Here is a 25,316-nt window from a genome sequence, read left to right as displayed (position 1 = left end):
ATTCACACAATGCTTTTTCTTTCATGTTAGCAAAAGTCAATGTCAATTTCATTTCACTCAGAAACTCAGAACTCAAGTTGGGAGTAGGTACGTGTCTAAATCTATGGTTAGTATTAGATTTTTTTTAAATTGGATTGGGTCCTAGACATGCATAGAAATGTAAATGGAATAGACTGAACTAATTTCCTCAACATATTCTGGTATTAATATTTACCCTGTGCATTATTAATGGCGGTCTGGTTAGTCGTCTCTCAAGGCTAAGCTTTATTAACCAGTTCCTCAGTCCGTCGGACACGTCAGTAAATCTTAAGTCAGCTTTTAATCCACAATTCCGGTAACCATAATGATTTCATTATGAAATCATCAACTTGTAACCGTTTTATTTTTTATTGCCTTAAGCTGAAGCAATTTCAAAATCTATATTAGTAGATGGGATTTACAGCTCGCCTACTGCTGAATAGTTTTCATATATAGACTAAAGTATGAATGAACTCACCTGGAAATATTAAGCCAAATTGTTTATTTCGAAACGGTTCTTCAACTATTCAGAATAATTCGAAAAGCTTTGGTTTTGTTTGTTTGATTTATCTGTTCCGCTCGGCTGGACAATATCTGTCTGAAACTATAAGCCTGCAAAGTTATTACGGATTGGACTGGCGTCGTTTAAGCGTTTGACATGATATTATTTAATAAAACTATTAAGATCCAGGATATACATTAACGGATCAGTAGTATAGTACTAGACAATACTTGCGTACTAGGTACACACATCCATAATGATCCATAGTATTTTAGTCTAGTATTTATTAACAGACTTGTCTACTTCGCTAGAAGTAATAGTGTTCTGTGATTGTCTATTTGACAATTCATTTGTATTATTTGTATTTTATATTAATTAAAAATTGCTCTCAGACTCGTCAGTTAGGCTTTATTTTGGTATACAATTTAAAATCATAATTTATAGTCAGATGCAATATTTGTAGCTGACCCAAAAGTGGGTGAAAAAAATTAAGTTTCAAAAGATAAGAGCGCGCCTGTTATGATAAAGTTATTTACTTTTATTTTTAAAATTATCAATGAGTTAGATAACGTTGTTGGTGTCGAACGATATGAAAATTGCATTTGGTAAATAGAAATGGAACGCAGCAATTTGAAGTGGACAATACAGTTTAATTGATAAGTAGTAGGTAAGTGCTACGAACACTAAATCATATTTAAAATTATTTTGAATGTAATGAACTAGAGTCCTTATTGATACCTGTATTTTAAAGCGCTTAAACAACAATGCATATTTTTATTTTTTTTCTAAAGTTCCAAAAAATTTGTATTCATATGCCAGTCTTATTTTAGTTACAATGTTCTATACAAGTTTTTTTTTATTTCCCTTGTAGGCAGACGAGCATACGGCCCACCTGATGGTGAGTGGTTACCGTCGCCCATGGACTTCAGCAATGCCAGGGGCAGAGTCAAGCCGCTGCGTACCGCTAAACTATACTAGTGCTTCACTTAATAAAATTGTGAATTAAGAACATTAAGGATTTTTCCTACTTACAAAGTAATGACAAATCTGAATAATTATTTCTTAATTATGTAATTAAACCAACAAATATCCACTTCACCAGATCCACTACAATTTCTCCTATTTGCTTAATATTTACTTATGAAGATTTAGTTTAACAGGCTATAATTTATTCATAGAAATACAATAATAAAATATAAAAAAGCAAAACATAAAGCCCTACTCTAAAAACTAGTGTAAGTATATTGAGAAGTTGAAGCCTAAAATAGAATAGAACACAAAGGACCCAAATGGTACATCCCAGTTCATATTACACATATATTAGTTTAAATTTTTAAAACATTGAGCGCTACTATAAACATAATTTTCACATTCAATATAAAAATAAACTATTTAAAATTTAAGTATAAACATACTGGAATTTAAAAATCAATCCATAAATATACAATACTCAAATCACCCAGTATGAGTTTATGTAAGAGTGGCCCCAATTTTTGTTTTGTTTTGTAATTGGTGGTTTTCTTAGTCTATTAACCAAGAAATCATGGCATTCCATTTTATAATCTTGGTTAATTTAAAAATCCTGATTCTGAACGACTTCATAGCATTGGAAGAATAACCACTCTATCCTCTCCTCACATTATGTTGATAGTGGCTGAAACAGCTAGGAGAGTGCTAGTAAACTCTGCTGACATGCAATAAATGGTTTATTCTAAGTTCTGCAAATATTGCTGATGTTAAAGACTATTGGTAAACTGAATGCATCCATGTTTACCTATGGCTGTATTAAAACTAAAACAATATAAATTCAAACTGAAGAATTGACAAGACAATCACATGAATCATATCAATCACAATGGCCTGTGATTAGTATACAAAATTTGGTCAACATTTTATGAAAGATAACTGTCCATTGTTCCCAGTATTGTTTTAAATTAGATTCTATAAACTAAAAATAGTATAATACAAGGCTTAATAGTATCATTCAGCTGCTTGAGAACTACTGTAAGTGATTTTAGTGTGATTCAGTATTTTTAAACAAAATTTGCTATTAAGTGAAAATGTTACCCATATTTCTCCTGTGGTACCTAAAAATAATAATAAAAAATGCTCATATTGATTTAAGTAAAATAGATCACCTTTTTAAAAAAAATCTGATTTTAATTATTTTGGCTCTGCTATCTGTGCACACACACGCAATAGCAGCTAGAGTCTGTTTTGCTTATTTAAAGGGTAAATTTACATTGACATTGAAATATACAACTCTGATGTACATATTTACTTAAGTAAACATTTGAAGAACTGGGTGCTTTATGTCAAATTGCATCTTAGATTTAAGGTATCTTATTTATTTAGAAATTTTATTAAATGTTTAGAATGTAGAACAAGAAACACGCAAAACTTATAGAGCTCTATTAAAGAACTGAGTAATGTGTTCTAATACAAATCAAACAAACAATAAAGCTTCAAAATTTTCTGAGATACTTCTTCTGTTTTAAATGAATTTTATCATTTTTTCTTTAAAATCTCACAAATTCATCAGTTTTAAAATATGATTTCCAATTATATACTATGGATATCGAAAACTGATGTATAATTATATCAGTTTAATATATAAATTAAAAATATATATCAACACCCAGTGACCCAGACAACAAAATTGTTCATCACATGAATGTTTGCTCAAAGTGTGAATCGAGCCATGACCAGCAGTCAGGGTTGCTGTTCACTGCTTCACCACTTGAATCAAATGAAGTTAGAATAAATTATTGTTCGACTATAGTAAAAAATATGAAGTTTGCTTTCAAATACCATTGTGTAATTTCCCATCCATCATCATCATAGTACACCCACTCATTACAGATCCTCCCGATCAATTAACGGTGCTTTTAGATACCACAAGCGCCGGTCACCGTCCTCGTCGAACCCGTCGCTTGCGACGAAGGGCTCGACGAGCGAATTGATCCATAGACACAGCCCACTGAGTTTCTCGCCGGATCTTTTCAGTGGGTCGCGTTTCCGATTCTGCGAAGCATTGCTCTTGCTAGGGTCAGTGTTAGCATCACTCCGGTTTGAGCCCCGTGAAATAGCTTCTCAAGGCAATCTGCTTAGTTAAAAAAAAACACCCACTTTATTTCTTAGGGTTTGTGAGTCTTTTTTTTTTCTTAATATTAGTACTTAATTTGAACCCTGGCTACCTTTCATTCTGATGCTCAGCAAGGGTCTCCGCTTCGGCGATATAAAGTGTAGGCCACGCTGTAAAGGTATGGCGGAAAACAATTAAAAAAAAAGTTAACACCTCTCACTGATTACTCTAGGGAAAAACCGCTAAGATGCACATGTGGATGTGGTTCGGTTACGACCTCGGAGATTTCCTGTTCTCCGGTCTAATCATCAGCACGCGGTGGGCGTTCGCCCTAACCTGGATCGCGCTTTTCTTTGTGGCACTCCTGTTCGAAGGTTCCAAGGTACGGACAAAGCTTTTAGATCTTGTCTTTTGTTTTTTATTGTTTAGATGGGTGGACGAGCTCACAGCCCACCTTGTGTCAAGTGGTTACTGGAGCCCATAGACATCTAAAACGTAAATGCGCCACCCATCTTGAGATATAAGTTCTAAGGTCTCAAGTATAGTTACAACGGCTGCCCTACCCTTCAAGCCGAAACGCATTGCTGCTTCACGGCAGAAATAGGCAGGGTGGTGGTACCTACCCGCGCGGACTCACAAGAGGTCCTACCACTAGTGAGTCTCTCTTAGTAAGCAAATACATTGTAATGAAACGCCAGAGTGTGAATTTTAATATAAAAAATTATTGAACTATCCGTTCATATTGAACTATGTAATTTCAAAATAAAATTATATGAAAATCGCCACTTTCACTTTATTTATTAAGTAAGGAAAATGAAATGAATTGACGACAGGGAAGTAGTCCGAGAATTTAGGATTTAATTCGTGTTTATTTCAATAAGTCAAAAGTTTTATAGTATTTCAAATATTTCAGGTGTACCTAGCCAAAGTGCAGCGCGAGGCACACAACAAACTGTACCCATATAGATCGGATGAAAGACGAAACCTTCTTTGCGACAGGTAATTCTATTTAACAATAGATACTCCCGATCAAAACGGCGTTAGATTTCTGACGAATATGCAGTCCAGTGAGTTACGCGCCCGGTATTCTAAGTGGGTCGCGATTTCAATCCGGTGATAAATTCTGCGAAGCATTGTTCTTGCTAAGGCTAGTTTTAGCAAATTTTCTTAGGTTGAGCCTGTGAGCTCACCTTCCCGTCCGAGCGTAGTTGGAATAGTCCCTTAGGCTGCCAGCGAATAGGTAGGGGGGGGGGGAAAAATGACCATGCAAAATTGCGTTTTATTACCTTCAGGTACGTTTGGTTTTCGTATAGAATACTATTGTGATCTCGTTATCGAATTGAGAGATTGTGTTCTGTGTGCTTAGTGCGAGTTTTTTAACGTTCTCGATAGCGTAAAAGTTAACTCAAATTTGTATAGAGTTGGAACAGCGCCCCTACCGGCAAACTTAGGCAAACGTTCCAACTCCATACAAATGTATGTTCACTTCTACGCTATCGAGAGCATTAAAAACATACTATCACAATTGCGGTATCTATGGGCTACAGTAACCACATCGCATTGGTTGTCAAAAAAATAGTTTAATGAAAAAAAAACGTGTGAATTAAAAAAGGTCTATATTTAGTTATCACAATGAGTTATCTATATATTAATACGTGAAGCAAAAACTTTGTATCCCTTTTTACGAAAATTGCGCGGACGGAGGAGTATGAAATTTTCCACACTTATAGAGAATATAGAGAAGAAGTGCACAATGCTAATATTTTTTTAAATAATGCATCTCTCTTCGATCGGTTCCTCACTGCTGAGGATCGTGACTCCGTCCGATTTCGTCAACCAACTGTCTCCATCGATCCCGCCCTGCAGCCCGGTGGAGTGCTTCGCTGATAGGTATTCCCAGTTCCTCCGCTATTTGGTCCGACCATCGTTTGGGACCTCTACCCCTAGGCCTTTTTCCCTCTATTTTACCGGTCACCACAAGGCGTTCCAAATTGCTGGTATCCCTACGTGCAATATGACCAAAATACCGCAATATTCTTTGTAGGCAGATTGTGGATAGACGATGAATCTTTTCTATTTTTAACTGCCTGAGAATAGATATGTTGGTGCGGCGGGCCGTCCATGGTATTAGTAGCATACGTCGCCAGCACCACATCTCAAAAGCGTCGATTCTCTGCCTATCTGCGGCTTTGAGTGTCCACGTCTCTGCACTATATAGAGCAATGGAGAAGACAAGGGTGCGGACCAGATGTATTTTAGTTCGGTGGGTAATATTACGGTCTCTCCAGATTTTGCTCAGTTGGGTCATTGCAGATTTTGCCATGCCAGTCCGTCTCCGTATTTCCGGTTCGCTACTTCCTTTGTTGGTAATCAGTGAGCCAAGGTATGGGAACTGGGTTACGGTTTCGTAGTCATGTAGGAGATTGTTGCGTTGGATAGCTTTGAAACGGTCAATAATCATTAGCTTGGTCTTGGATTTATTAATAGCAAGCCATATAGCAAGCATTTCCATACTGACAGTTTCCAGTTTGTGAAGTAGCTCCGTCATTTCATTTTCCGATGAAGCGAAGAGGGTGGTATCGTCCGCGTACCTGAGATTCGATATCTTTACTCCGCCTATCTTTATGCCACCTTCCCAACCATCTAAAGTTTGTCGCATTATGTGTTCTCCATAGATATTAAAAAGGATGGGAGATATCACGCATCCTTGGCGAATAATAATAATAATGCATAAAAGATACATTAAATCAATAAAAAAACATCACACACACTACATACCATGTATTTGACGCACACACGCATGCATCATACTATTTATTGTCAAACTTTTGTTCTTGACGTCTGTTGTCAAATGAGAATATTGTTTGTCTTTGTTAATATTTTTTATAGTGTCTTGGCGAAATTTGCGATTATAGAAGTTTAAAATACAATCATAATAGTGTACAAACTTACAATTCCATTTAATTATAGTCGAATTTCGACTACTGCGGGACCTCTAGTAATCAAATAAATAACTGGGAACAAATTACGCACGGTCGTCCGGTCCCAAATTAGTATTCCCTGTGTTATGGGTATCAGAGGCTGACATACATATTTACGTTTAAATAAATACATATACATATAGATAATAATCATCCAGACAAAGAGCAAACAAACATGTTTATCAAAATTTTGTTTGCCCGATGTGGGAATTGAACCGACGATCATCGGCGCAACAGTTAGAGGTCGCTAACTACTGTATTATCGAGTCAGTCATAGTTAAAAAGTAAAAGCATTATACATAATATATGTATTTTCAAGCTAAACCTTTTGTTTTTTATTAACTTTATTCGATACATTACATCGAGGTCAGTCGGTGTAATTTATTCTAGATCGGGCGTTGTCCGGAACTTGGTATAATGCACGGAAAAATTGTAATTCTATTAGTTTTGTGAAAGTTTGAAACGAAACTAGGTTGGGCGGACTCGTTTAGTTCAGTGCGCTAGTAACACGGAGCGACCTCATGCCTCCGGTTGGTAAGAGACTTTAAACTGTCTGACTACTGAACATCAGACGAAATGGTTCAAATCTATGCAATTACCTCAAGCACCGGTCACCGTTCACGTCGAAGCTTGCGACCAAGGTATTTCGAACCTTAATTATATTGGAATGTCATTGCCCCACAGTTTACATCCTTTATAATATTAATAGCGGTCATGGCCGTTCGCGCCCATACACTTTTACTAATCGAACTAGTTCATGCCACGGCTGTTCAAAATACGTAGTAAAAGTTAATTGAGTTATTAAACAAACTATACACATTCGACGTCAGTAAATTTAGGAATTTATCCTGTGTTACAGGTTTAATCTGCGTTATAAGTTTCTCCTGTGTACAAAATCCTAACTAGTCTAGCTTAAAATCAGAGTAAACTAAAATATGGCATATGGGAAAGTGTACACAGAAAAGAGATTTATTACTTTTGTTTGACACATGTAGAGAAAATTAATATCCGAGCGCTATTTTTAGTTTATCTTTGCCGTGTTCACCGACAGAGGTTACCAGTTTTTTTTATTTTTTTTTATTGCATAGTTGTCCCAAATAGCATAGAATTTAAATTTTATCGATAAATAAGGCTTATAATTTGAAATATTTATCTTTAAAATGACATTACGAGTAGTAGATCCAAGTCTGCAGTTCGCTGTAGCACGTAGGTGGGCAGGATCGACCGGTGAAACACTACCCTCTCACAGAAAATCAGCGTGAAGTGGGGGCCTCCTAGAGGCCACCGCGTTTCGACTGGTGAGTGAGAGTCCCGGCGCCCTTATCCCTCTACCTCGGGGCCCAAATAGCAACTGGCACTTTCATTATACTACACGTATCGCAACAGATTTTCTAGGCACTGTTGCGTTGCGTGTGGGAATGAGTATCAGTTGGCCCCTTCCTGTCTTTTTATTCCCTGTCCCACAATTCCTCACCCTCTGTGACCTTTCTCCTTCCCTTTCCTTCCCCACCCCTTATGCTGTTTTTGATTTTTGTGATGGCGACGAGTGATACAAATAAAATACCCCAGGAGGGTACCAGTCTCTTAGAGACTGGAGAATCCCTCTCTGAGCGAGAGCGAGAGATGCTATCCTCTCGCTCTGGCTCAGGCTGCCCATCGTATTCTGGGGGGGCACATCAAGCGTCGTTTATCACAGCTGCTGGGTGCAAACTGAGTCCAATAACGAGGAAGTCCCCCTCCACTTTAGCAGTGGATTTTTCTAACATCAGGGGACTTCACTCGAACTTAAATGCCGTCCACCACCATCTCGAGACGGAAAGGCCAGATTTGCTTTTCCTGACGGAGACGCAGATTTCCTCCCCAACTGACACTTCATATCTAAAGTACCCGGCCTATAGCCTGGAGCACATTTTTGTGCCACGCGCCGGCGTGTGTGTGTACATCAGGGAGGGAATTTGTTACCGTAGGCTCAGCAGTCTTGAAGGCAGAGACCTGTCGACCCTTTGGGTGCGCGTCGATTATGAGGATCACATTCGCGTCTACGCGTGCCTTTACAGGTCTCATAGCGGAAATTCGGAAATTGACCGGCTCTTCGAGCACCTGCAGGTGTCCACTGACAGAATACTTGAGCAGGTTCCTACCGCAGAAATTGTGGTTTTGGGCGACTTTAATGCCCACCACTCTGACTGGCTTGGGTCAACACGTACTGACCATGCGGGAAGGTCTGCTCACGGTTTTGCCTTTGCCAATCGTCTGACGCAGATGGTACCTTCTCCCACACGTGTGCCGGATGTGGAAGACCATTCGCCTTCCTTATTGGACCTTCTGCTGACCTCTCGCCCCGAACCCATTCGGGTATGGGTCGATGCTCCTCTCGGGTCATCGGACCATTGCCTAGTTCGGAGCGTGGTGCCTCTCACCGTCTCGTCACAACCACTTCCATCTGGTAGACGACGTGTTTGGCACTACAGGTCAGCAGACTGGAACGGGATGCGCTCTTTCTTTGCATCCTACCCATGGGGGCAGATTTGCTTCAAGTCAGAGGATCTTAGCACCTGCGCTGACTCGGTTGCCGGCGTCGTGCTGCAGGGCATGGAATTATTTGTTCCTAGCTCAGCGGTGCCTGTCGGTGGCAGGTCTCGGCCCTGGTTTGGTCTTGCCGTGACGCACATCGTCGCAAGCGGGAATGCTACCAGGCTTGGGCTAGGGCAAAGGCCGCTAAGGATGTAAACTCTGACTCACTCAAGAAGAAGTACAACTCTGCTTCCAGGTTCTTTAAGATGCAAATTGCACTGGCAAAATCAAATTACGTTGGGAGAATTGGCGAGAGACTGGCGCGCCTGCCATCTGGCTCTCGTGCGTTCTGGTCTCTCGCCAAGGCTGTCCAGGGTAATTTCTGTCGGTCGACGCTTCCACCTTTGCGCGGGGAGGATGGTTCATTGGCCTATTCCGCAAGGGAGAAAGCCGATCTTCTTGGCTCTATCTTTGCGGAAAACTCGACTCTTGACGACAGGGGGAACACTCCTCCTACCATCCCGAGGTGTGAAACCACAATGGCGGACGTCCGCTTCACACAGTGTGCTGTGCGGAAAGCACTATTCTCCCTGGATGTCAACAAGTCGAGTGGGCCCGATGGAATATCTCCTATTGTGCTGAAGGTGTGTGCTCCAGAGCTGGCACCGGTTTTAACGCGCTTATTCAGACACTCTTATGTCCTCGGCGTTGTCCCACATTCATGGAAGACGGCTCTAGTACACCCGATCCCTAAAAAAGGCGACCGCTCAGATCCGTCCAACTACAGGCCTATCGCTATCACCTCCTTACTCTCCAAAATTATGGAATCCATAATCAACCGCCAGCTCATGGGCTACCTGGAAGAGCACCAGCTGATCAGCGACCGCCAATATGGCTTCCGCAAAGGCCGATCAGCTGGTGATCTTTTGGCTTTACTAACTCACCGTTGGGCGCAGGCGGTTGAGAGTAGGGGTGAGGCACTAGGCGTTAGTTTGGATATTGCGAAAGCCTTCGATCGGGTTTGGCATAAAGCCTTACTATCGAAGCTTCCTTCCTATGGGCTTCCTGAGAGACTTTGTAGGTGGATCGGCAGTTTCCTTGCGGAACGGAGAGTTAAAGTCGTCGTAGACGGCTCATGCTCGGACCCCCGGACCGTAAATGCTGGTGTTCCCCAAGGCTGCGTGTTATCCCCAACATTGTTCATTCTGCATATCAATGATTTGTTGCATACCAGTGGCATTCATTGCTATGCGGATGACAGTACCGTGGATGCACTGTATTTCGGCCGCAGCAATATCTCTCGGGATCACGTCGATGAGTGTCGGAACAAACTTGTGTCTGAAATCGATTCATCCCTTGTGAAGATTTCCGATTGGGGGGGACTAAATCTAGTCCAGTTTAACCCTTCTAAGACTTTGCGCGTTCACCGCTAAAAAAGCCCCCTTTGTCGCATCGCCACTCTTCGGAAACACTCACCTTTGTGCCAAGTCGAACATGGGCATTCTGGGCGTAGACATTTCGAGTGTTGTCCAGTTTGGCGGTCATTTGGAGAGCAAGGCTAAAATGGCCTCCAAAAAACTCGGAGTACTCAACAGGGCCAAACAGTACTTCAAGCCGGCTCACCGCCTTAAGCTGTATAAGGCGCAGGTGCGGCCTCACATGGAGTATTGCGGCCACCTTTGGGCCGGGGCTCCGGGTTATCAGCTATACTGTTACTGGTGGTAGGACTTGTGAGTCCGCACGGGTAGGTACCACCGCCCCGCCTATTTCTGCCGTGAAGCAGTAATGCGTTTCGGTTTGAAGGGTGGGGCAGCCGTTGTGACTATACTGAGACCTTAGAACTAATAAAATGGCGGTTGAGGATAGACTAACTATTTATTGTCAAAGTTATATACAGACAGATGATGACAGATGGCGCTAGTAATCATTTACATTTTGTTACAATATTAACACCTCCGCTTAACAAAATCATAAATACTTCGTAACAGGTAATATACCAAGCTTTTTTGTGAAATATTTATGCTTTAAAGACCCCAAACTTTTTGTAAAAATATCTGCTGGCATTTCAGCAGTTTCTAAATAATCAACTTTAATAAACTTGTTTGCAACTACTTCTCTCAGAAAATGGTATCTTATGTCTATATGTTTAGATCTTCTATGGTATACTGGGTTCAAAATAAGTTTTTGTGCGCTTTGGCAATCATTATATAATGTAATTGTTTCTGAATTTCCTAAAATTTCAAACAATAATCTTTTTAAATAGATAGCCTCTTTACTGGCTTCTGACATGGAAATATACTCTGCTTCTGTTGAGGACAGAGCTACATTTCTCTGTTTCCTACATTCAAAAGAAATAACTGTACCAGACAATTTAAAACAAAAACCAGAAAAAGATTTTCTATCATTTGAATCTGAACCCCAATCTGCATCAACATATCCTTCTATATAAGAATTATCCTTAGAAAAAACAAGACCATAATTTTTAGTACCTTTTAAATACTTTAAAATTCTTTTTAAATGTTTCCAATGAGTTTCATCATATGAATTATTAAACTGGCTCAAATAACATACACTGTAAGCTAAGTCTGGTCTGGTTAATACAGCTAAATACATTAAGTTACCTATCAATTGTCTATATGGAATATTTTTATTACATAAACTATTCTCAGATTTTTCCAATCTTAAATTAATCTCCATAGGAGTTTCTATAGTTTTACAATGTGACATGTTAAACTTTTTTAACAAGCTTTCTATATACTGTTCTTGGTCAACAGTTATAACATTTTTATACATATTCACTCTTAAGCCTAAACATTGCTTTATTTGACCCAAATCTTTAATTTTAAATTTACTACTCAAATCTTGTATTAACTGATTAGTTGCAATTTTACAGTTAGAAAAAACAAAAAAATCATCAACAAACAATGCTATTATAACTTTAGCATTTCCTTCAGACTTCGTAAACAAACACGGTTCATACTTAGATTTTAAATATCCTAAAGACTCTAAGTAATCATTAACTCTCTGATACCAAGCACGAGATGATTGCTTAAGTCCATAGATGGCACGTTTAAGCTTTAATACTTTGTCATCATTATCATTACAATCTCTATAAAGGACAGGTTTTTGCATATACACAGATTCATTCAAAAAACCATTTAGAAAGGCTGTAGTGACATCAAGATGACGTATATCTAAACCTAGTTTTACTGCTATAGAAAATAACAATCTTAATGTAGTATAACGTAGCACAGGTGAAAAAGTTTCATGATAATCTATGCCAGCTTTCTGTGAAAAGCCTTTTGCCACTAATCTAGCACGATAACGCACATTACCGACACTATCATACTTCTTTTTAAATACCCATTTGCACTGCACTACTGTAGAGTCACGAGGCTTATCCACAAGTTCCCATGCATCATTTTTCTTAAATGATTCTAATTCCTCCTCCATGCTTGATCTCCAAAATTTACTTTCAGGTCCATTTAAAGCTTCCTTGAGTGAAATATCCATTATATTTTGATCATCTGATTCTGCAATACATAAGTGGCTATAGCTAAATCTATCAGGTATTTTTCTCACTCGCTTGTTTGGAATATCCTGATTCAAGTCTAATAATGAAGGTTCTGGTTCTGATGCTGTTTCAGAAAAACTGTCATATGAGTCACTTACTGAAGAAGCCTCTGGAATATATGTGATATCATTATCATCACATTCAGTGTCTGTACTTTCTGTAGTTCTACTTTCGTCTCCTTCTCTCTGTTCCTCCGCTGGAGCCTTGCACTCAATAGGAATTTCAATTGTATTTTCAGTTTTCTCCATTATTATAATGTCTCTGCTAGTTGTGACAGAGTTATTTTCTGGGTTATAAACCCTATAGCCTTTTACATTGTCTGCATAGCCTACCAAAATAAGTTCTTTAGCCTTCATATCCCATTTTAAGCGCTTTTCTTTTGGTATGTGCATCATAACCTTACTTCCAAAAATACGTACATGACTTAAGTCAGGTTTTTTCTTTGTCCAGGCTTCATATGGAGTCATGTTGTTTAATCCAGTAACAACTGATCGATTCCTTAAGTATACAGAAGTATTTATGGCTTCTGCCCAAAACTTTTTATGTAAACCAGCATCAAAAATTAGACATCTAGCCTTTTCAACTAATGACCTATTCATCCTTTCACACACACCATTTTGCTGTGGTGTGTAAGCATTACTTTTCTGGTGAATTATTCCGTGTTGTTTTAGATATCTTTCAAAGTCTTGACTGCAGTACTCACCGCCATTGTCTGTTCTTAGAATTTTAATTTTCCGATCTGTCTGTTTTTCTACAAGTGACTGGAATTCTTTGAAAAACTTAAATACCTCTGACTTTGTTTTCATGAAGTATACAAAAACCATTCTGCTGTAGTCATCCACAAATAAGACATAGTATCTGGATCCTCCAATAGACACATTTTCCATCGGACCACACACATCTGAGTGTATTAATTCTAAAATATCTTGGGTGTTAGTTGAACTAGGCTGAAAAGGTAGTCTAGCCTGCTTCCCCTTACAGCAAACAGTACACTTAGATTTGTCAACATCAGCTTTATTTGTGTATGAAATACCTGTCGTAGCTCCATTCTTCATTTTGTTCAAGCTGGTACTGTTGATATGCCCTAATCGTCGATGCCAAGTTTCACTCGACACCTTAGCTGTGGCTGCGAATAACTGTTCTGATTTCTTAGTATATAATCTGTACACACCATCTACTAATTCTGCCTTTCCAACTAGAGTTCTCTGTTGATTGTAAATATAGCAAAATTTCTCTTTAAAGATTACCTTATTGCCATTCTCAATTAACTGACTCACTGAAAGCAAGTTTGTTGTTAAACTCGGTATGCACAATACATTTGAAACTGTGATGTCATATTCTACACCATTCACAACTGTGATTATGTTTACATCACCAGAACACACTACCGGGACGGATGTTTTGTTCGCAACAATTATTTCTTTAATTTCATGTTCAAATGATGGACTCTCAACGTATTCTTTCTTTGCTGTCATGTGTTTGCTGGCCCCGCTATCTATGTACCAACTATCGCAGTTGAAATTTCCACTTAAGAAAATAGCACTAAAGGCGTTGGATTGTTTTCTTTTTTCGGCTTCTAAACTCGGACACTGATTTTTATAATGACCATTTTGCTTACATTTATAGCATTTTATAACCTTTTTTTTTACATTTGTCGTATTTGATGTTCGTTTCTCGCCTTTTGTATTGAAATTTTGATCTACCCTCGTTTTTGGTTTCGACCATAGTGCAACTTCCGGATCATGGTCACCGATCTCGGAACTCATATCAAGTAATTTTGTTTTAATTACGTCAGAGTTTATGGCAATCCCGGAATGCTCTATTGCCATGATCATTGGGGCAAACTTTTCTGGCAGCCCCGCCAACAGCAATGATCCCACCCATTCCTCGTTTATTTCAAATCCCGTTCCACTTAATTTCTGCGCTGTATCGATTATCTGCGTCACGTATGACGTCATCGAACTGCAATTATCTCGCCGGATTGAAATTAAATTTCTCAATAGACTAATTCTTCGTGAAAAGCCACTATCATCGAATAATTGCCTTAGTTTATCCCACAATTCTTTCGACGATTTAACGGTTTTGACATGTACGTACAACGACGGGTCGATGGTCATGATCAATTTGGCTTTAGTTTTTTCGTCATCCGCGCTTGCTATTTCTTTCCCCGGTTCTGGCTTGATGCAATGCTTCATCCCTTCGAGTACTAAAAAATTTTCTGCAGCGAAACACCACTCTGAATAATTATCGCGTCCTTTTAGTTTCGGCACATTGATAAGGTAGTTGGTAGCCATTTTGACGAATAGTTTTTACACAAATACACTGCGATAATCAATGCGATCAGTCCAGTTCACAACTAAATCTCACTGAATACTGTCTTTTAACACTTGCTTTACTGCAAAATCTTGTTAAAACGACTCAATACTGGGATTTTTTTTGATTTTCTGCGATTTTCTGGGCCCGTAACCTAATAAAATGGCGGTTGAGGATAGACTAACTATTTATTGTCAAAGTTATATACAGACAGATGATGACAGATGGCGCTAGTAATCATTTACATTTTGTTACAATATTAACAAGAACTATATCTCAAGGTGTGTGGCGTATTTACGTTGTAGATGTCTATGGGCTCCAGTAACCACTTAGCATCGGGTGGGCTGTGAGCTCGTCCACACAGCTAAGCAATAAAAAAAAAAAAAAAAAAAAAAAAAAAAAAAAAAAAAAAAAAAAAAAAAAAAAAAAAAAAAAAAATATATATATATCCCTTTGACCGAAACCAACGTAGGGCATCTCGGATTGTCGACGATCCTGTACTTGCCGATCGGCTAGATCGTCTGGCACTGCGTAGGGATCTATCTTCCCTATGCATACTTTACAGAATTTACAATGGGGAGTGTTCCGAGGAGTTGTTCAATTTAATAGAAGCCGCTGATTTTCGCAACCGATCGTCTCGCCGGAACTATCATCCGCACCATCTGGATGGTTGGCGTTCCACTACAATGCGTTTGAAAAACAGTTTTCTGCCACGCACAGTAAATCTCTGGAATTCGTTGCCATCAGCGGTCTTCCCCAACAACTGCGACATTGGGTTATTCAAGAAAAGAGCATATTCTTATCTGAAGGGTAGGCAACGCACTGGCGTAAACGCTAGTGACCGTGGGCGGCGGTGAATCACTTACCATCAGGTGATCCGTCTTGCTCGTTTGCCTATTGCTATAAAAAAAAAAAAAAAACCATTACGAGTTCGTCACAAGCGCTTCAATCACGAAAGCTTCAAAAACGGTAAACTAATGCGTGGAAAATTTAAAACTGCATTTAAAACATTCGGTTTTGTTGTTTGCAAATAGATTCTACTTTAATCTATACTAATAATATAAAGAGGAAAGATTTGATTGTTTGTATTGAATAGGCTCCGAAACTACTGAATCGATTTGAGAAATTCTTGCACTGTTTGGAAGCTACACTATTCCCATGTGACATAGGCCATAATCTTTTTTGAAAAAAAATAGGGATCCTTACCAAAACTTCAATAATGTAACCCAAGGTGTAAAAAAATTACCTAAAATATTCTTTACATCGCGTGCCCTGCGAAAACTATTGATGATAGAATAAAATAATGTACTACGACTTTGTAGAACACATTATTATTTACAAAAAGTGTCGCGACAGCATATGTCTAACTATTATAGTTATGCCGCAATAAGTGGTCTTTTATTTAAAAAAAATAAAAAACGTCAAATATCGTTGTAATTTTTGTTGAAGACCCGAGCGGACCCAGAGCGGGCCGCTAGTTTCTTATAAGTCTACAACTAGGATCGCTTTAAAGGTTTCGTATTATTTACGACTTTGCAAACTATGATTAAAGCAATAAGTATATGCAAGAGCGGACGGTTAGCGTGGTATGGACATGTGATGCGTAGAGAGAAGATGCATGTGACTAGGAAATGGTAGTGCAAGGTAGAGGGGGAAGAGGTCGACCGCAGAAGACATGGATGGAGTGTGTGAATGACGATATGAGAGGGAGAGGAGTGACTGTTGAGATGACGGCTGATAGAAGAGAATGGAAGAGAAAAATTAGCTGTGCCGACCCCACCTAGTGGGATAAGGTGGAGAAAAAGAAGAAGATCAAAGCAATAACTCCATATCATTTGAAGCTTTGCCCAAGGATGAGGCTCATGTTTAGGATTTTTTCCTTTGAAATGATTACGTCCACAATTTTTGAAATCAAATTGAGCGTAACTCAATCTACGATAACAATCATATCATCAACTCTATCTTTATAGTTGATCTGTAATAAATAGTGAATTTTTCGCTTGAACTACACAAGTATATTATTATGTTTATTGTTGAAATAAAATAAGTAATTATTATTGTAATAAAAGATCACATTAGTTGTTTATCGAGCCATAGTTCTGATCATTCATGATTAAGATCGTGTGATATTTGCCGCATTTTAATATTATATTATATTATTTTTACACAATAATGTAATTTAAGGAAAGAAAACCTTTTATTCAAAAACATGCGGTAGTAACAAAATATTCAAATGTCGCATCAGAACTGTAATAAACGTCGGAAATAATAAGAGCAAGATTAAACCTGAAAAATAGTTTTAATTTATTACATTGCTTTTGTAGGTAGACGAGCATACGGCCCACCTGATAGTGATTGGTTACCGTCGCTCATGGACGTCAGCAATGCCGGGGACAGAGTCAAGCCGCTGCGTACCGTTAATTATGCCTACAATACGCGAAAACCGAACCAAACACTATAAAACTTCAGTTATAAATGGTACATATGAATATGATGCTTTAGATTTTTCGTGTTTAAGAGAGAGTATACCTGTTATATTCGACCACACTAATATATAATAATTTCACTACAAGTCTAACAATATAGCGCGCCATTTATTTCGTTAATGTATTTCGATAACTGGCAACACCGTGCGAACGTATTACCTGTGGTGCGAACGATGAGCTTCATGCTGACAAGAATAAATGAGGCATTTTTTTAATCGTCTCAAGAACGTCTGATTATATCTACCGAGGCGATGTTCGTTGGGCGTATTTAAGGCTTCTAAGAAGTATGAATAACTGCGTTTCAGTGGCTTGGATCATTTGCAACGTACTATGCTTGTAAAATTGTTGTACAGAGCACGTCCTTCTAGTGCAGTGCACGGATATCGACGGATGTTCCCTCAGACACACCCCACTGAGTTTCTCGCCGGATCTTCTCAATGGGTCGCGTTTCCGATCCGGTGGTAGATTCTGCGAAGCACGGCTCTTGCTATGGTTCGTCGTGTTAGCAACGTCGTCAGGTTTGAGCCCCGTGAGCTCACCTACTAGTTAAGATCACGCTGAAATAGTCTCTCAAGGCTCTCAGTGTAGGAAGGAAAAAAAAAAAAGACGGATGTTGATTGTAAAGACTACGAACGTAATAAATATTAAAATAATTGACTGTAGAGAGCGAGGGGCCATGGAACCGACAACTAGTCGTAACACCACCACAGCGCAGGTCAGCAGATGGGGGCTAATTAAAGTGAGGTGAGTATTTATGTTATGAGTTGGTTTTTTTTTGCCTAGCACCTACTGGTTAGGACGTCTTATAAGCCCGCACGGGTAGGTACCACCACCCCGCCTACATCTGCCGTGAAGCAGTAATGAGTTTCGGTTTGAAGGGTGGGGCAGCCGTTGTAACTATACTGAGATCTTAGAACTCATATCTCAAGGTGGATGGCGGCATTTAAATTGTAGATGTCTATGGGCTACGGTAACCACTTATTACCAGGTGGGCTGTGAGCTCGTCCACACATCTAAGCAACAAAAAAAACCTATGTTGTATTTAATCGAGTCGAAAGCTTTTGACTGATCGAGGAAACACGCATACACCTGTTTTTCTTTCTGAATAGCTTATTAACCTTTTTTGAGTGCTGAGCTTATTTTAACATATTTTGCAGAAATTGCTAAAGGATTTTTGAAAAATATATGCTTGAAAACGTTATACATTTGCGCGCGCTAAAAGATGTCCGTCGTATGAAACTGCGCAAGTAGTCGGTATTCCGACACTTTATACGCATTGATAGAGTCGATCTATCGACGAATCGAGATGAAAGGGTTAAATTAGTTTATCACGAATCAGCAATGTATAGCGAACTCGAACGTTTCTTATAAGCCCTCGCTTGTTTCATGGTATAGAAAAGCGTGGCAGGTTTTAACTGGCCGCATATTGTCAGGGCGTTGGTGAACGCACACCAGTCGGTCGTGTTCCTGGCGCACAACGTGGTCGGCTACCTGCTCATGTTGGCCGTCATGGTGTACAATGTGCATCTGTTGCTAGCCGTCGTTTTCGGAATGATGCTCGGTACGTAGTCTGATTTAGTTACGATAGATTTTAGATTTAGATACCTACGTGTGTACCTCACCCTCGTCATAATCTTTGGTCTGTAATCTATAATTTACAAAAAAAAATTGTAACAATATTTTAGTATAAAAATATCGGTATCGACTGGTACTTAATACATCAGTACGAAAGTCGTCGTGGCCTAAAGGATAAGACGTCCGGTGCGTTCGTATCTAGCGATGCAACGGTGTTCGAATCCTGTAGGCGGGTACCAATTTTTTTAATGAAATACGTACTTAACAAATGTTCACGATTGACTTCCACGGTTAAGGAATAACATCGTTTAATAAAAATCAAAACCGCAAATTTATAATTTGTATAATTACTGGTGGTAGGACGTCTTGTGTCGCGGGTAGGTACCACCGCCCTGTCTATTTCTGCCGTGAAGCACTAATGCGTTTCGGTTTGAAGGGCGGGGCAGCCGTTGTAACTATACTGAGACCTTGGAAATCATATCTCAAGGTGGGTGGCGGCATTTACGTTGTAGATGTCTATGGGCTCCGGTAACCACTCGGACTTCGGACCTCTAAAGTGACATGCTAAGTTGATTTTTTATTAATTTTATGTATTTATGGGTGACTGAACTCACAGCTCACCTACCTACCAAGTTAAACGTCACAATGGGAATGGCGCCACTCAATACTTACGAAACATTTGAGAAAAAACCACAGACAATGCGAAGTTTAATAAATAACGTCATAGACAATTAATGATTATTTTTGGTCACAGGATACTTTTTATTCGGCCCGAAATTAACACGACTACAGATGCAATGCCACAGAACGAAGAGAGTGGTTATATGTACACCGGAATGTGACGATACAGGTATGAAATCATTATGAGAGCTTATACAAGAATACATTAATGAGATGAAATTAGTTTAAATTTAAATCTTTCTTATGCATGATTTTCTTTTTAGCTGTTTTAAAGCATATTGAATAAAGCTATGGAGCTATGGGCTAATATGGAAAAACATTTTATTAATGAAAACTTAACATTATACAGAAATATTAACTAATGGCTGTAGACAAAAGCGCTGACTAAAGAGCTCTGACTAAAGAGGATTTTTGCTAGAATGGGGTTTTGTTTTGCTTTACATTGAGAAAATATAGCAATAGATTCAATAGAAAACAAATAACACAACACTATTTATATATAGACATATATGTTTGAATTATATATACTGACATGACTGAGGGCTGGTTGAATCGATACTAAATTACCTCACAGTTGAGGTTTTTACTGCGCGGGGGTTTTAGAAACTTTGGACCACACGCAAATTCACCTTCAAACGAGGCTCGTGGAGAGTATTAAGCGGTAGGCAGCGGCTTGGCTCTGCCCCTGGCATTGCTGACGTCCATGAGCGACGGTGACCACTTACCATCAGGTGGGCCGTATGCTCGTCTGCCTACAAAGGCAATAAAACAAAAACAAAAAATCCAGTGAAGAAGTGACGCGTGGGATATGTGGGAGTCTATGGTCGCAGATTAGGTTTTTTTTTATTGCCCTAACAGGCAGACGAACATACGGCCCACCTGATAGTAAGTGGTTACCGTCGCTCATGGACGTCAGCAATGCCAGGGGCAGAGCCAAGCCGCTGCCTCCTTATAGGTTCAGTTATTGTTATGTCCTATGTACTGCAAGGTGTCATCTTCGAGCTCCCATTTTTATTGATATAAATTTGTGAGCCTGTCCTCTTGTAACAGCGATTCATTAAGGACTTTAAAAAAGTGTGTTATTAAACATTGTAGCGACCAAATACAAATTTATTAGATTTCGGAGGATTTTAATTATCGGGGAACCGGGCTCGAAGGTTAAGTAAAAAAAAAACAAAAAAATTACCGTATTTCTAGCAAAATCTATTCAATTCATGAAGCAAAATCATATGCGGTTTTTTTAACATGAATTTAAAAAAAACCCACCTCATTCGTTCAGAGGCTTGTACCGCTTTGCTGGTCTATTGAATAAATAAACGGAATGTTTCCCCATACAAGACCGGTGTAACACCGAGAAATGCACGTGGGAGGTCTGCGAGGGAAAGCTCTGCAAGGAGCTGGACGGCCTCGAATTGCAGCAGACAGACACGACGCTCTCGAGCGACGCCTACCCGCCGGGAAACTACTAGGCTAGCAAGGTGCCGTAGGAGGTCTCTTGTTCAACACCGCAGTTTTTTTATTTCGATTTTTTTTTTAGTTTTTCATAGTGCAGTCTTTTTTTTAGTTTTCTTTTTTTTTTAATTTAGAAATTGTTTTTTTTTCTCCTTCAGTAACTAACTAGTGATGATTTTTTTTAAGTTTTTCATACTGCAGTCTTTTTTGAGTGTATTAGTTTGCTTTTGTTTTAAACTTAGAAATTTTTTTTTTCTCCTTCTGTAACTAAATAGTGATTGTGACTACATCAGATGTACTAGGGTATCATGTAGCTGTAGGAGGTCGTATCGTTTATAAAATTAAAGTTTCTAGTGTTGAAGATTATGATTTTGAATAAAATGTATTGTCTAGGTATTTGGTATTTTGTATTTCTTTAGAAATCGTTTTGTTTGTTATAGCGAACTACTGATTGTTCGTAGTTAAAAGTGCTAGAATCGCATGTAGCTATATGTCCTATTATCATTTGGGTTTCTAGCCTTGGAGTGTTTTTTGTTATTTTTTTGTGAATTCGTTTATTTTTTAGTAATTAATGTTTTGACCCAAGTTAAGTACCAGGCTAGCATGTAGCTATAGGAGATCTTGTCATTGACACGACTGATTTAGATTCTCAATTAATGTACGTTATATTTTTGTTATTCTTGTCTTGTTTCGTGTCATACTCCATTATTCGTTGACGCTGTAGTAAAGGGTAACCATTATCCTAATGCGGGACTAATAACAGTAATGGAGCAATTTTCCGTAAATTTGTTTAATGCCCTCGAAAGGTTAACCGTACTGTCGCCGGCAGCTAACCTTAGTACAATAGCTTTATTTGAAACTAGCTGATCCGGCAGACTTCGTAGTGCCTCAATCGATAAATAAAAGAACTAAACTTTTGTATAAAATAAACTTAAAACAAACAAAATGACTCCGTCCGACGGGGGATGCATCAAAGGACAAACAAAATTGTTATTTTTATTTAATTTCAAGAATTTTCATATTTATCTACCTTTTAAACCTTTTCTGGATAACTCAAGACCAAAATTAGCCAAATCGGTCCAGCCGTTCTCGAGTTTTAGCGACACTAACGAACAGCAATTCATTTTTCTAAAGATAAATTAACACGTTGAACGCCCCGATAGATATCATGCGTCCACGATACCCTAAGGCCGTTTCATGTCAAGGATCGTTGGATCGAAAAATTGTTGGAAGTGCTTTTTCGTAAATATTCTCAAGGAATAACTCAAAAATAAAAGGCGAATTATGGAAATAGTGACCACTCATTTTTTTCGGAGAGATGTCAAATGGGACACACACGTGTTAAAATCATGGGCTTGGATATATTGGAGTACCAACTTCGTATTCTTATATAAGAAAGCTCTGAAAGTGCCGCGTCTAGCATGGCGCATTAGAATGCACTAGCAATAATATTGAAATAATATATTATTTAAATATTGTTAATCTAAAGCCGCGTTTTCTCTGTATTTCAGTATATTCGCTGTAGAGTATTTAAAATTTCAATTTTAATACGGACATAAATCTATTATCCTAATCGAGTACTTGATTTTCAAATTTCTGTCTATTAAATTGTTTCCATTAACCAACATCTAATATATAAATTTACTAAATAATACCGACATCAAAACGAATGTCTTATTTATTTATTAACAACTCATTGGTATGTAACTATTAAATAAACAATTCCTCTTACTTTCAGCCGAAACATCGACTCCACCTCTCCTGAATCACTCTGAGTCAGATTCGGACTTCTACAACTGCCAGACTCGCACTTGCATACAGCCGTCCCACTACTTTCCGTCCACGTCACAAGATGGCGCCAGTACCGAAAATTACGTAACCTGCCAGTACGGCGCCAAGAAATGCCCGTCGAAAGTTGCCAGGGCGAAAAAAGCCCAATGTCACAGTGAAAAAGAAGACAATTCAAATATAGAAGATACAAAACTGCTAGTGAAAGAGCGCTCAGGCTGTTGCAAGTCGGAGCCGCCTCATGAGGAGAAATGTTGTAAAAAAGAAATTGTTGTAGTTCAAGAGCCTACGTCGTGCTGCAAGAAAGAGAAAGTAAGCGAGGAACAAGCACACGAGGAAACGAGAGAGAAGACCCCTCCGGTGACTTGCTGCAAGTCGAGCAATACCGAGAGTCGCGAACAAATAGTTCATCCTTGAAGCTACCGTTCGCTGTAGAGTTGGGACAGACTGCTAATATTAATCGCCCTGTAAACGATCAAATTTGTTTGTCAAACTTTACGTTTTTATCAAACAACTAGCTGAGCCGGCAGACTTCGTAGTGCCTCAATCGATAAATAAAAGACCTAAACTTTTGTATAAAATAAACTTAAAACAAACAAAAGGAATCCATACGACGGAGGACAACTCAACGGAAAAACAAAATTGTTATTTTTATTTAATTCCGAGCATTTTCATATTTGTCTACCTTTTAAAACCTTCTTTGGACTTCCACAAATAATTCAAGACCAAAATTACCCAAATCGGTTCTGCCGTTCTCGAGTTTTAGCGAGACTAACGAACAGCAATTCATTTATATATATATAGATAGATAGCATAAACGATCAAATCAAAGGTCAAACAAGTTGTTAACTCGCCCGTAGACTCGGTTTTATTCTTGCCGTAACGAGACGTCGCACAGTGGGTCGATTCTATGATTTTAGTGACTTAGGGACCAACTTTGTTTTTTTATAATTTTTTTTATGTAGATAGATAGAGCTCGTTAATCTCAATAATAATTGTTTTGGGCAAAAATTACAAAAACTTTATAGTTTGGTCAGAAAAATGTGTTTTGTGATTTTTTTGTATGGAGCGGGTCACATTAAATTAAATTTCTGCTAAGTACCGCGAGGTCCCGCTTTGAAACTTTATTTTCCTTATACCTTGTCTAGTCTACTATCATTTGATGCTATGAACATGTGCATAAAGTTGCAACTCTGCCAAATAAATGGATCGAAAAAATTTAATAAATACATAGAATAAAAACCTTTATATTTTTTTTCGTAAGTGCTTTTAAGTTAAATTTGATATGGATTAGTAAGTAAAAGCACGTAATGATACCCATAATTAAATAATACCTAACAACAATACATTTAGTAGGTCTCTAATTATGCAATCTCTCTAAATATTATATATTTTGTTTCACCTTTCGATCTTTGGGTCAGAAGACGAAAGAAGATTGTGTAAAATATCCTCATTAGTCGACGTTCTACTTCTCATTCTTGAATAACATCTCTCTGTATATTTCCGAAAATCTTTATTGCGAGCTTCCGCTGCCTCTTCCGAGAGTTTACCTATACGAATGGCACCAAAGTTCTTCATTATTATATATCACTGCCATGTGCCAACAATTTATGGATACTGGAAGGCATATATAATACCAGGGATATAAATTAACATACAATTCTGCAGTATATCTAAAAAATTCCGAAAAATTGGAAACGCGCTCTCCAGATGCAACAGAGTGAAGAATCACGTGAAACCTTTACGTATTCCTGTTATGCGGGCTGTTTCTTCTGCATCCCTGAAAAATCTTCTGGCAGTATTGCCATCATTGGTTGTTCCTACTCCTTGCTTGACAACATCTATAAGTAAACCGCATTCCTTTTTAAACGCTTGCTGTATAGCACTTTTTCTGGTTGTTATTTTTTCTTTGTCATCGCCCCTTGCAACTCCATTTCTTGAAGTCCAAACGATAAGAAGTAAACAAAAAAAGTGTCATTTAAAAAATTATCTCACAGGAAACTACATACGATGAAAAAATTGTGAAGTAATAAAATTATATTTACCGATATGAAGTAAGCACTCCATGCATTTTATCCAGGCATGTAAAGATGGCATTCCATACTGGAATATTTCTTCATTATTTTCTCTTTGATAAGCAAGTCACTCCAAAAAACTCTGACGGTTTTGCTTTGCAAATATCACAGACAGCAGAAAATGTTTCTGAAAAATATGAGGTTATTTTGCCGTCTATCATCATCATGTGCAATTGATGCTTAACTTCAACTTGTTTGATTTTTGATGGCTGAAGTCTTTCTATTTCTTCTGTTATGCTAGCTTTTATAATTGTCACTGTTGGCTGCGTTTC

The 25,316-nt window shown here is 38.4% G+C and overlaps 1 protein-coding gene across 2 annotated transcripts; it reads left to right on the top strand.

The window, feature by feature from the left end:
- Window positions 1-18: 18 nt before the first annotated feature.
- Window positions 19-24,211, top strand: LOC114242588 (uncharacterized). 2 transcript variants are annotated; one of them, XM_089733120.1, is made up of 7 exons: window positions 19-106; window positions 3,838-3,987; window positions 4,519-4,604; window positions 18,137-18,217; window positions 18,907-19,034; window positions 19,803-19,898; window positions 22,920-24,211. In XM_089733120.1, exons 1-7 carry the CDS (start codon window positions 104-106, stop codon window positions 23,384-23,386), a joined length of 1,011 nt encoding a protein of 336 aa, XP_089589246.1. In that variant the 5' UTR covers window positions 19-103; the 3' UTR covers window positions 23,387-24,211. The 2 variants fall into 2 exon arrangements, with proteins under 2 accessions (XP_089589246.1, XP_089589247.1); XM_089733121.1 differs by lacking the exon at window positions 19-106 and adding an exon at window positions 432-1,187.
- Window positions 24,212-25,316: the final 1,105 nt, after the last annotated feature.

The sequence above is a fragment of the Bombyx mandarina genome, chromosome 15 (genome assembly GCF_030267445.1).
Source record: "Bombyx mandarina strain Sakado chromosome 15, ASM3026744v2".
Taxonomy (NCBI): Eukaryota; Metazoa; Arthropoda; class Insecta; order Lepidoptera; family Bombycidae; genus Bombyx; species Bombyx mandarina.
The sequence above is the reverse complement of the archived record's forward strand: the minus strand, read 5'-3'. Positions and strand labels throughout refer to the sequence as shown.